Below are 12,057 nucleotides of genomic sequence, written 5' to 3'. Positions count from 1 at the left end.
TCACTTGAAGATAAGGCACTATACCAAAAAACATGTGGTAATTAAATTAGATTTGCCTTTTCAGGCGACTTATGCAAAATGTAAAATTAAGGTCAAGCTGTACAAGTGCTCCCTGCATTGGGCAGAACATCTTGAACGTGCCATCTTCTATGACCCCAAGTATGGAATGCATTATGTTCCACATTTATCTGCCTGTACTTGAATAAATTCTCACAACTTTCAGTGAAGCTCAGCGCAGTAGGGACTTTTAGCTTGTACGTATACTTTTTAACGTTACTGTGTTACCGGAATACTGGTTTGCGGTTACCGTTTTACCAGAATGCATGTTTTAGAAACGTTTTAGCTCACCATACATAAACGTTTACGTTTGCGGAAACCACTACATGGTGATGATAACTGCATTTAAACTACATTTAATTTGGATAATAATGAATTACCGCTGCGGCAAAATAATAAGAGGTTTTTAGCGTGTTAGTAACCCGGTATAAGCAGAGGAGTGTAGCAATACCGGGTTACCGAACAATGGTGTCGACATCTTATGGCGCTTTGTGCAACCACAGTCATGGACACGTTTGTTTTCGCTTAGTGTTATTGAAGAAAAAAAATGATTATCGCAAGTAGCCACGAACGAAGGTGGATTTGCGAGATAGGGCCGTAAACGTAAAGCCTATCCGGCGAGTAGTTTATGTTCCGTAAAGGTACACGCATGCACAGATTCCATCCAGTATCCGGTAACACGGCAACATAAAGAAGTATATGTACAAGCTAAAAGTCCCTAATAATTCACCTAGTGTTCGTGTCACTCTCTGAAGCCTGTTATGTCTTCAGTGATGCACTCATTATCCTCGTCCATCTGCTTACGCTAGTGTCGTGTATTTGCGTCTGCCTTTAAGCATGCACGATGACCGTCACGCACTTGCAGGTATCTGGCTGACACCATGGACTACCTACTTGGCTGCCTGCGGAGGGAGAGGGAGCGAAGCTGGGCGTTTCTCTCAATAGGACTGCTAGCGGTTGCTGTGGGTGAACATCTGTTGCCCTACCTTCCTAAGGTCATGGAAGTTATTCGTGTGTCCTTGCCCAGCAACAGCACACCATCCAAGTAAGTGGACCTTGCAAGGTTCATCCCAGATGATTTGCATCATGCACGGCTTGGAAGTGACCAAGGGTGCCATCTCTGCCTTGCAGGTGCTATTATTGTTATGCTTAACGATTACAGTCAGTCTCATTTTCGAAGGAGGGCCACTCGATCAGCTGTTGGAAATGCTGTGTAGCTCTGAGGCAACAAAAGGCTTATAGTTCAAGGGGCAAGGGAACTGTGATATTAGCCATGACATGAAAGCAGTTGTACGAGCACCCATGGGGATTTTTAGCTTTGCTGCACAGAGCTGCGCGATGTTCTGGTTCTCCTTACTTTGGCAAGTCTCTTTGATTATCCACTTCTGGCTACCTGCAGGCCGCCGGTGCCAGCCAGAGCGAGTTCTCTCAGGTACATTCACCTTTCTCTACAGGTCACCAGAACGTGCCAGGACAATTTTCACCTGGTAGCCCTCTGGAAGCTTTCTGGTGCACAAAAGTGAGATGAAAAGTGCTCGCTGTCACCATTATGGGGACTCAATGTATTGCAAGGCCTATTTTAAGCATAATGCCTATGATCATTCTTTAGGTACACATTTGTCTTAAAGGAGCACTGACACAAAATTTCGAAAGCGAGATAATGAGTGAAATAGATGTATGTGGAGCCATACACAAGGTCTACGAAATATCAAGGGCCAATATAGCCTAGAACATATTTAAAATCAATTTTAAAGTGCATGCCGCGCGACTGAGCGAGATGCGAGCGCCTCGTGACGCCGACATCAACGCGGCGGATATGTAAACAAACCTACGTCACAAGTTTGTGTTGGCTGGTTGCTGGTTGTGCCCTTGCACTTGTGCGCTTGTGCTACCTGTCATTTCTTCCTCCGTTCCTGCGGCTTTGCGTGTGCTGGTTGTGCTCCCTTCTGCTGTTCGCTCGTCGTGCCATTTGGCAGATGTTATGGTCCGCTCACGCTAGCGGCAAGCCTGCCGCAACGGCGTGGTGCCGCAAAACATAGGCCGTCGCCGCACGCGCGAGAGCTGTCCAATGTGCACGGCAAGCTTCTCCGGCGAGGTATTCGCGACTCCGAAACATGGCGCACTGCCAAAAGTGGTTGTCGTACACTTGACTCTATCAAGTGGCCGCCGTGCACTCGTAGCATGTAAGCTCCGAACTGATGCTTCAGTTTGTTTAGATTCATACCTTAAGCTTCGACAGCAATGTATTAATCCCGATTTCAGCGCCGTTTTTGAGAGCCATAGCAAATAATCGATGCTGTAGGGTAACGAGCTCGAAATGGGCGCTTCGAAGCTCGGGGGATATAGATAACGCGTTTGTTAGTTTCTAATCCTCCATAGCTGGCGCCACATGACCTAGTGCCACCTTGGGGACACTTTATTTGGTCTTACGCGACGCCTTTTTTAATGCCGGACAGACTAAAATGCTCTATTGACTGCTCGAACCATGCCTGGCAACGACACGGACGACGTCCGCACTTCTAGCGTGAAAAACGCGGATCAAAAAGCAAGCAGCTCGAAGCGTCCCGCGTCAGACGGACTGGCGTAGCAGACGAACCGCAATTGCGGCGCCCGCCGCACGCTCTCGCGCGTCGCCTACGTCACAATTTTGCGTGGTCACGTGGCCAACTATGTTTACCCGTCCTCCGGGAGTAGTGCTGCCTAGCTCGGTGCTCTTTGAAACCAAAACTGTGACTGGGCGCTCTAAAAACGTCTCTAAATAAATAACCGTCACGCACTTGCGCAGCGCAAACGAGGTTTGCAGCCGTGAAAAGTGGATCATAAGCTATCTATTGGAACAAAAAAAAAACAAGGTGCAAAATTTTTGTGTCAGTGCTCCTTTAACCTAATTTAGAAACAACAACTTTTTTTTGCGATGCATTTTTAAGTCATAGTTTTGAGCATTCCAAAAAACTTCGCGTGCGGCTTGTGGGGCTCAAAATTTTCTTTTTTGCAAAAAAATTTTTTTCGAAAAAATCGCCCCATCCCGTAGTGCAGTGTTACCAGTTAGACTGCAAACCTCACTTCTCTTATCTTATCCTTTTTTGATATGTTTGTGAAGTATAGCTTTTGAAATAGTGGCCTAAATAAATATTTTTTAACCTACAGTCACTAGGTTTTAACTTTCTTTCTGAAGTGCAACAGACCTGACCAAATTCAGTGCCATGGTTCTTGAGAAAAACAGCTTTAATTGTGAGGTATTTAGATGGGAGCTAAGTATCCTCATCAAGGGAACGGACAACCAATCGTTATGATACCTATTTTCTTTTGCACAGCGGAAAGGTTGCGAGGCACTGTCTATCGATGGAATGGTAGGGCAGAAAATGCTGCTTAACATTTTTTATCAGAATTTTTTTATCTGCAGTGTCGACACATACATGCAACACATGTTGCAAGCAGGGGTAGGTGAGCATGGTAGCAATTATACACTGGCAAACAAGTGAGGCCCTTCCAATGAAGTCCGTTGTAGCGGTTCATGTTGTGCGATATGCCATATGCATGCATGCATGCACCAAAGCTCTGCACGGGTGTTTGGTTCCACATGTTGTTGTGAAGGCACCTCTCACCGTCAACTCCTCATAGTAAGCGTAGAATAAAGTGGAGAGAATTTTAAGCATGTATTACAGTGCACCTAAACAAGAACAGACTAATCCAAATGACTCTTTTGGGTAGTACCAACATTTGTCCATCAAACGGTGTGACTTACTGCTTTTCGTGACTTTCAAGCACAATTTAAAAATACAAATCTTATTCAAATCATAAAAAAAAAGATGCTGTGATTCAAGGTCTTTCCATTTCTACTAAGGTCTAATCACACTTTCTGGCTTTTTGTCAGTCTCTTTAAGAGATGTTCTTCATGCACATTGTGTTAGTATATCATTGTATGCAAGATTTATTATTATTATATTTTTTGTTGTTCTTCTAGGAAAAAAGGTCCTGTGTTGGATCCTGCAGTTTTCACATGTATCAGTTTGCTAGCGAGAGCCACCAAAAGTAGCATCGCCAGTGATCTGAAAGACCTACTAGACCCCATGCTCAATACTGGCCTCAGGTTTGTCTTCATTTATCAGTTTCCAGTGGTTCTGAAATGGTAGCGTGCAGGTCCTTAAGATCTGTGCATGCCTTTGTAGAGAGCATATGGCGGATGAACTGATTATGCGACGAGATGTCCGTGCGGTATGGTTGTTTATTCTCCGTTGACCGAGCTGCGAGAGGGAAGAGGAAAGAGACTAAAGGGAAAGCGTACACCAGAGCACAGTGTAAGAAATGATGCACAAAGTAAGGTTCATGGCACAGAGCTAATGTTATGTGCGTGTGCAGAGGCGCAAGAATATAAACACAACTTGGGCTTGCGAGTTCCGACGCTCGCCACACCTTCACCGAGGCACTGGTTAAACGTGAAGCCTATGAGGAGGACCTCTTGCCTGTGTCTCCTATTGTTATGTCGGAAAAAAGAAAGTTTGGTTTGGGTTCAGTCCACTCTATTTTCATTCCAGTTGAGCTGCAGTACGAAAAAAATGAGTATTGATAACCGTAAGGGAATTAATTTGCAACTCTGAATGAGTTCACAGACTGGTTCAGTAAAGTAAAGTTTATGGCCCCATGCTGCACGGTTTGCTACTAGACGGTACGCAATCAGTAAGTGGTAAAAATGGGCAGACAGCAGTGGGTGCTTTTATGTGCATATAAATTAAGCTTAAAGGGACCGACAACTGATTTTTATCGACCCATTTTTTTACGACGCGACAGAAAGCTCACCCTTCGCAGTGTTGTAGCTGCAGTAGTTAATCCCAAAGCCATAGTTATTTACAAGCGTATTTTTCGATCTGAAGGCTCTAAACACGGATGTGCTCCTCCAGCTTTGCTAAGAATTGATAGCGATGCCGCCAGCCCTTTTCACGATTTGTGAAAGATTGTTGTTCTGCTTTGCAGGAGTTCCTGTAACTATGCTTAACCACCTTTATTTATAGCTTTTCAACTATTTTGAAAATAACAAGCTGTTACATGAGAGTGATGTGGCATTATACACCTTCCCTGTATTTGTACAGCGTTGTGTGCGCATGCGTCCAAGGTTGCCTGCACCTATGTCATGGGGGCTTATCCCGGTGTCGTTACTCTCTCGATGCACGAGCCAAGCCAAGTAGAGCTGTGCGAATAGCAAAATTTTGGGTGCGAAGCGATCGAATAATAAAGATTGAGTGCGAATCGAATCGAATAATTTCGAATAATTTTCGAATATTCTTAAACATTTTTCGAATAATTCGAAGTGAAATTACAGAAAAGTGCAGAGAATCCCTAAGTAGTTCTTGTGAGATGGCAACATGAAAGTGTTTCTTTCGCTAGGTTTATGAAACACGGTAGGGTCATATTTCATAGTTGTCTTTCTATCAGAGTGAGGCAATGTAGAGGCCGAATTGCATTTATGTACATGATTTGGTGCAACCAAGTGTTGCCGACAACACTTTACACGGGATAGGCAAGATGCCATTTCCTCAGCCCTCCTCTTTCAACTTCTGTGGAAGCCCGATTGAGTTGCAGAGAAGGGTGTGCTCCCTTCAAGTCCGAGTTCCAAATCTGCCTCGTAGTGTCGATATATAAGAACATCTGAAATTTTGGATGCTAAAAAGCTTCGGCGGTCCGTTTTTCGGACTTCCTGCCCATTTCAGGTCCAAAACAGCATTAATTGAGCCCCCAACTCTAACACATCTTTCATCCCTATTGGAACCAGCGTTTTCTTGAGTTACTACATTTGCGACCGTAGCGAGCTTGAAAGGCAGCTTTGCCGCAATGCAGGGGTGTGATGAGGTGAAGCATATTGAAAATCTAGGGACCACTTCAAACGGACGTTGACTGTCTCTTGGCTAAGTTCGACCGAAACGGACCTTGAAAGGCAGCTTTGCCGCAATACGGGGGGTGATGAGGTGACGCATATTGAAAATCTAGGACCGTTCCAACCGGACTTTGTCTCTTGGTAAGTTCGACCGTAACGGAGCTTGAAAGTCAGCTTTGCCGCAATACGAGAGTGTTAATGAGGTGAAGCATATTGAAAATCTGAAGGGGTCCTTTCAATCGGACGTTGACTGCATTTGTCTTGGGAAGTCGAATAGTTCGAATAGTAAAACTTCAGTGCGAATCGAATCGAATAGCAAACACTATTCGAAAAATATTCGAAATTTCGAATATTCGCACACCTAAAGCCAAGTCATCGAAAACGTTACTACGCATATGCGCGGCCGTGCCGAGTAGCAGCACGCGTCATTTCTGAGACGAGTTGTAAGTAGCAAAACTATGTCGCTCCAAAATCCTAGCGACCTGGAAACTGCGTGCACGACGCATGAGCACGCTGAAAAGTTGCCCAAGACGCTCTGACGAGCATGGGATCATTACGTCACACGAAGGCAGCACCACTTTAATGCATACTACTAACGCAGGCCTATATGTACATTATTATGGAGTAATACCTTTTAATATAAAGAAACGAACAATATTTCAATACTAACAAAAAAAATCGTCGACCGCATACAGCAATCAATGTCACCGTGGCCGTCTTCATCGGATCATCATGTATTTGCCGCCAGAGGCGCCAGGTCATTTTCGCGACTTTCAATTAAGAAATAAAAATATAAATTCATCTCTCACGAAAAAAACAGGGTTGGTTTTAGTCAATGCGATGGACAACGTTTACATCAGTGGAGTCAACTCATTTCATATTCTGGGCAGTTGTCGGTCCCTTTAACGTTGAGCAGCTACAGCAGCTATACAGTTAAAGATGGCCATCTCAGGCTTCGGCATCACAAGGGGGTGCAGCATGTGTTGTGGCACCTCGACTCATCGGTTTCTACAAAGGCTCTCTCCTGCATTTCCTTTTATTATTATTTATGCTGAGTGTGGCAGAACAGTGGAAGTATGTAGGAGCATTCTAGTAGTTTAATTACGAACATGTACCTTGGAGAATTAAAGACAGTTGAATATCAAATCTAACAGTGAAATAAAATGGAACATTTGCCAAGAGGCGAATATGTTGAATATTTGCAGTTTTCAAAGAACACAGATAAGAACGGTAGGTCACAGATACATGTGCTCCTTTAAAGGGACACTAGAGGCAAATATTAAGTCGACGTTGATTGTTGAAATAACAGTCCAAAAACCTCGTAGTGCTACTGTTGTGCCAAGGAAGTGCTTATTTTGAAATAAAATCATGTTTTAGTGGTACGCATCGCGTTAGCGCACGTCAAATCACCCGCCTGAAAGCGGGTGTTTCTCAGGTCACTGCTGCCGTGCCCAATGCTGCCCGCCTTTACTGCATGGCGGCATGCGCCATTCGGGCATCCGGCAACATCACATGCATGCGGCATTTTGTCGAACTTTCTGTCAGAGCAACTTTCACGAGTGCGCAAAACACATGCAGCAGTACGCGATACCGAAACTACCACTGAGACACGACCGCGTGAGCGAAGCAGGGTGCCAGGTGAAGCACAGTTCGGCGAAAACTGAACCTTTGAACCACGCGCCGTTTCCCATGGCAACGCCAAAGAGGTTCTTTTTTCCATGAATCAAACAGAAACGAACAAGCAGCATTTTATTACGTCTCTTGATGCACGGAAGGTTCTTTTTTTATTGCAGCTAGTTTGATTATATGTGATTAATTGTAGTCGAACTTTCTTACGTCATCGTGATCATTTCCAAAATGTGCCGCTCGTGGCGTTCATCGTGTGATACATTTAGCTTAATTTCTCGGTAAGTAGGGCACTGCTGTTGATAATATATTCCCGTTCTAGATGTTGTCATACATTGAGCTTTCACTCTGACATAAATTATTATTTGCCTTTAGTGTCCCTTTAAAGAGTTCCTTTATACACTACAGCACTCCGCATCGTGCATCGACTTGTCTGAACTGTCAAAAAATAAATAAATAAATAAATAAAATTCATTGGGATTTTTCTTTGAGATCTGGGCCACCAAGCGTTGAAAGTGCAGCAGCAATAATGTTAGTGACAAGTATATCGTACCATCTGTCGCCTAACTGGGACATTGACCATAAGCTAGCTACGGTGGCGCACAGTTCAAAAGATCTGTTGCAGACCTAATTAGTGTTCAAACTAAGGAGCTTTTGCAATACACGGCATTTCATGGAGCACAGGTGGACTGTGCCTCTTGGATTGTGCAAACATTTGAATTAATATTGGGTCAATCGGCAAGCATTTTACGATAGATTTTGCTGTAACCATCAGTCACTCGAATTAATATTAACATTGTGTTGGGCTGCATGGTGCATTAAATTCAGTATGTTTCCTAAAAAGGCGGCATGTACATACGGTCGTTTTTCATCCTTTGCACACTGGTCCTAATATGCAGACTTGATCCGGTAAATATGTCTGAGGAAAATAGTCGTATAAGCATGTGAACCCCTGGATGAATGTGCCTGATGAGGGCATTGTTTGTTGCAGCCCAGCACTGACAGCTGCCTTGCAGGAAGTATCGCTGCGCATTCCCCAGTTGAAGCGAGATATTCAGGATGGCCTACTCAAGATGCTGTCCTGTATACTGATGCAGCGTCCACTCAAGCACCCTGGTGTGCCCAAGCACATGCATGCAGCTCAGCCTAGTCCAGGTCTGCCCATGCTTTATACTCTGGGAATGAGAGCCAGCACTGTGCTTGCCTCCTAAGCTTGCTAGGGCAGTTGACACTGGGGTTTCCTCTTGCCTTAGCTTGTACGACTATAGTTGACGCACTCAGGCTAGGCCTAGTGTGCATGCATAATCTTGCAAACCGCAATTAAGCTTTGCAGCGGGATTCTCTAGGCACAGATATGCTAGAAGAATTCTTCCAAGTGGAACTGTGTAGAAACTCACTGCCTCCAACTTTTCAGTACAAACATGCCTGCTTGCTGTACTCATTAAAAAGTTCATTATTCAATCTTAGTTAATTGGGTATCTGACAGCGATAATTATTGTCTCACTTTGTGTCCCTGTGCATAAAAAACCTATCTGCAAAGGTGGTTTTCACGTACCTCCCAGTGCTGAACTTTAAGAAAACCATAGAGCTTAACACCTTCGTGGACAGAGACTTGTGGAGTTCAGCGGTGCTGTAATATGGGATGCACTCCCTCACAGACTAGCCAAAACTTTTTGCAATGCTTCAAAAACATGTTTTGTGAATGCTGACATGGTTTTTTCATTTGTGTCCCCTTTTGTCATAATATAGTATTTTGTTTGTCCTTTTTTCCCCTGTTAATACGCTTTAATATTGTGTGTTTACATTGTACCATACAATAAGTACGCTGTTCTGCATATGTCTGTTTTGTTGGGTTTATCTTATATTTTCCATGTAAAAATGCTTTAGCAACATGAATTTAAGTTGTCTTTTAAAATACAGTTAAACCTGCTTATAACGAACCTCCATATAACAAATTCCTGGATATAACGAAGTTTTTCTATTCCCTGCCATTACTCCATAGAAGCACAGGTATTTGAGACCTCTACGTAACGCAGTGGCAGCAGGAGACCCCCTCAAAATAACGAATTTTCCCCGCCGATGACCTGAAGGTGTTGGCCCAAATTTTGTCATTTTTGTGTGAGCAGCAGCCCTAAGCACCTTCTCCGCCGCGACGGAATGCGAAGCGGCGGCGTCGCGCTTGGCGCGCTCGAAGGCACGGCGACTGCGAGGCGAGAGCGAGCACACGTGTGCATGCGTGCGAGCGAGTGTACGCGAGGCGGGCCTGCATCCCTTGATCCGGCGATCTTGCCACCGCGGGCGTGACTTTTCCGAACCCTCCCCTCAAACCTGATCTCGCCGCTTGCTGCAGCTGGCCTAGCTTGCTCCTTTTTGCCGAAGAGAGAGAGAAAAAAACGCGCTGGCAGCACCACTCTTTGGTTACAGTGCTTCACTCTGCACTTCACTTCACTAACCTGACACTAGGTGACACTACTTAAAAAGGAAAAAAGAAGAAAAAGAGGGAGTTGCAGCAGAGCCTGCAGCGCTGTGGCTTTCCGCATTCTCCGTTTCTGTCTGTTGGTTTTCTTCGGTACGACGCCATCGTGTCGCTCACTCTTAGTTTCCGACGCCTCGCGCTTGTGCGAACCGACACGCGACCACACACCCAGTACCTGTTGTCACAATCGAAGGATGAGTGCTTCGACAAAGAAACGCAAGATACTGGCTCTTGAGGACAAAATGGCCATCTTGGATGCCGTTTCTAGAGGCCAAAAAAACAAGGATGTCGCTGCCAAATTTCAAGTAGGTGTGTGCGAATATTCGAAATTTCAAATATTTTTCTAATAGTGTTTGCTATTCTATTCAATTCGCACTGGAATTTTACTATTCGAACTTCCCAAAAACAAATACAGTCAACGTCTAATTGAAAGTGACCCCTTCAAATTTTCAATATGCTTCACCTCATTACACTCGTATTGCGGCAAAGCTGCCTTTCAAGCTCCGTTATGGTCGAACTGTGTCAAGACACAGTCAACGACCGATTGGAAGTGGTCCCTAGAGTTTCAATATGCTTCACCTCATCACACCCCGGTACTGCGGCAAAGCTGCCTTTCAAGCTCTGCTACGGTCGCAAATGTATTAACTCAAGAAAACGCTTGTTCCAATATGGAGGTGAAAGATGTGGCAGAGGTGGGGGCTCAATTAATGTTGTTTTGGACCTGAAATTTGGGCAGGAAGTCCGAAAAATCAGAAGCCGAAGCTTTTTAGCATCCAAAATTTCAGATGTTCTTATATATCGACGTCTACGAGGCAGATTTGGAACTTCGGACTTGAAGGGAGCACACCCTTGTCCGCCACATCAGTTGGGCTTCCACAAAAGTTGAAACAGGAGGAGAGGCCGAGGAAATGGCGTATTTGCCTATCACGTGTAAAATGTCAGCAACATTTTGGCTGCACCAAATCATGTACATAAATAGAATTCGGCCTCTACATTGCCTCATTCTTGATAAGACAACTATGAAACACCACCCCACCAGTGCTTCATCAACCTAGTGAAAAGAAACACTTTCATGTTGCTATCTCATAAGAATATGCTTAGGAATCCTCTCTAACTTTTTTTCTGCAATTTCGCTTCAAAGTATTCGAAAAATATTCTAGAAATATTCTAGAAATATTCGAAAAATATTCGATTCGATTCGCACTCACACTTCAGTATTCGAATTCGCTTCGCACCCAAAATCTTGCTATTCGCACAGCTCTACAAATTTGGCATCCCAGCTAGTTCTTTGTTGATGATTTTAAACGCGAAAGATGCGATTCGCAGCACTGTGGAGCATGGCACAGACAGGAAAAAGAAGAAGTTGAAGTCGTCAACATACGCCGACGTCGACAAAGCTGTGTTCACATAGTTTATGGACATGCGAGCACGAAACGTACGCATCAGCACCGCTCCTGGGCTGCAATGATTTAAAAGGCAGTAACGGGTGGCTCGAAGGTTTTAAACGCAGGTACGGGATTGTTGGCAAAGTGATCAGTGGCGAGTCCTGCTCTGCGGATATAGATGGCGCCGACTTGTGGATCCAACACAAACTACCGGGTATTTTGGAGTGCTACGAAGCATCGGATGTGTACAATGCTGACGAAACGGCTCTTTTCTACGAGTTGCTTCCGAACCATACCCTTATGCTTAAAGGACCTCTGCCACGGCGGTAAACAGAGCAAACATCGTTTGACTGTTCTACTGTGCACGAATTCAGACTGAAGCAACAAGCGAGTTCCACTGGTCATCGGCAAAAGTGCTCGACCTAGGTGCTTCAAAGGAACCCACAGCATGCCCGTAAAATATGTGGCGAACACGAAAGCCTGGATGTCGCGCGACATATTTAGTGAGTGGCTGACGGATTTCGACAATGACGTCAAGAGGCAAGGACGCAAGATTTGTCTGTTCATAGACAATTGCACTGCACACCACATAGAGGGGCTCGAGCTCTCCAACATTGAACTGCAGTTTTTACTCGCGTACTGCA

At 44.6% G+C, this 12,057-nt stretch overlaps 1 protein-coding gene across 1 annotated transcript in view; it reads left to right on the top strand.

The window, feature by feature from the left end:
• Positions 1 to 12,057, top strand: part of LOC119377945 (serine/threonine-protein kinase mTOR) — a gene marked incomplete at its 3' end in the record, with an annotated part of 49,308 nt that overhangs the window by 8,853 nt on the left and 28,398 nt on the right. The window contains 3 exon segments of the mRNA XM_037647224.2: positions 923 to 1,102; positions 4,022 to 4,147; positions 8,544 to 8,707. Of these exon segments, the coding sequence (XP_037503152.1) occupies positions 923 to 1,102; positions 4,022 to 4,147; positions 8,544 to 8,707 (470 nt within the window).

This window comes from Rhipicephalus sanguineus, unplaced genomic scaffold (genome assembly GCF_013339695.2).
Source record: "Rhipicephalus sanguineus isolate Rsan-2018 unplaced genomic scaffold, BIME_Rsan_1.4 Seq626, whole genome shotgun sequence".
Classification (NCBI taxonomy): domain Eukaryota; kingdom Metazoa; phylum Arthropoda; class Arachnida; order Ixodida; family Ixodidae; genus Rhipicephalus; species Rhipicephalus sanguineus.
The sequence above is the reverse complement of the archived record's forward strand: the minus strand, read 5'-3'. Positions and strand labels throughout refer to the sequence as shown.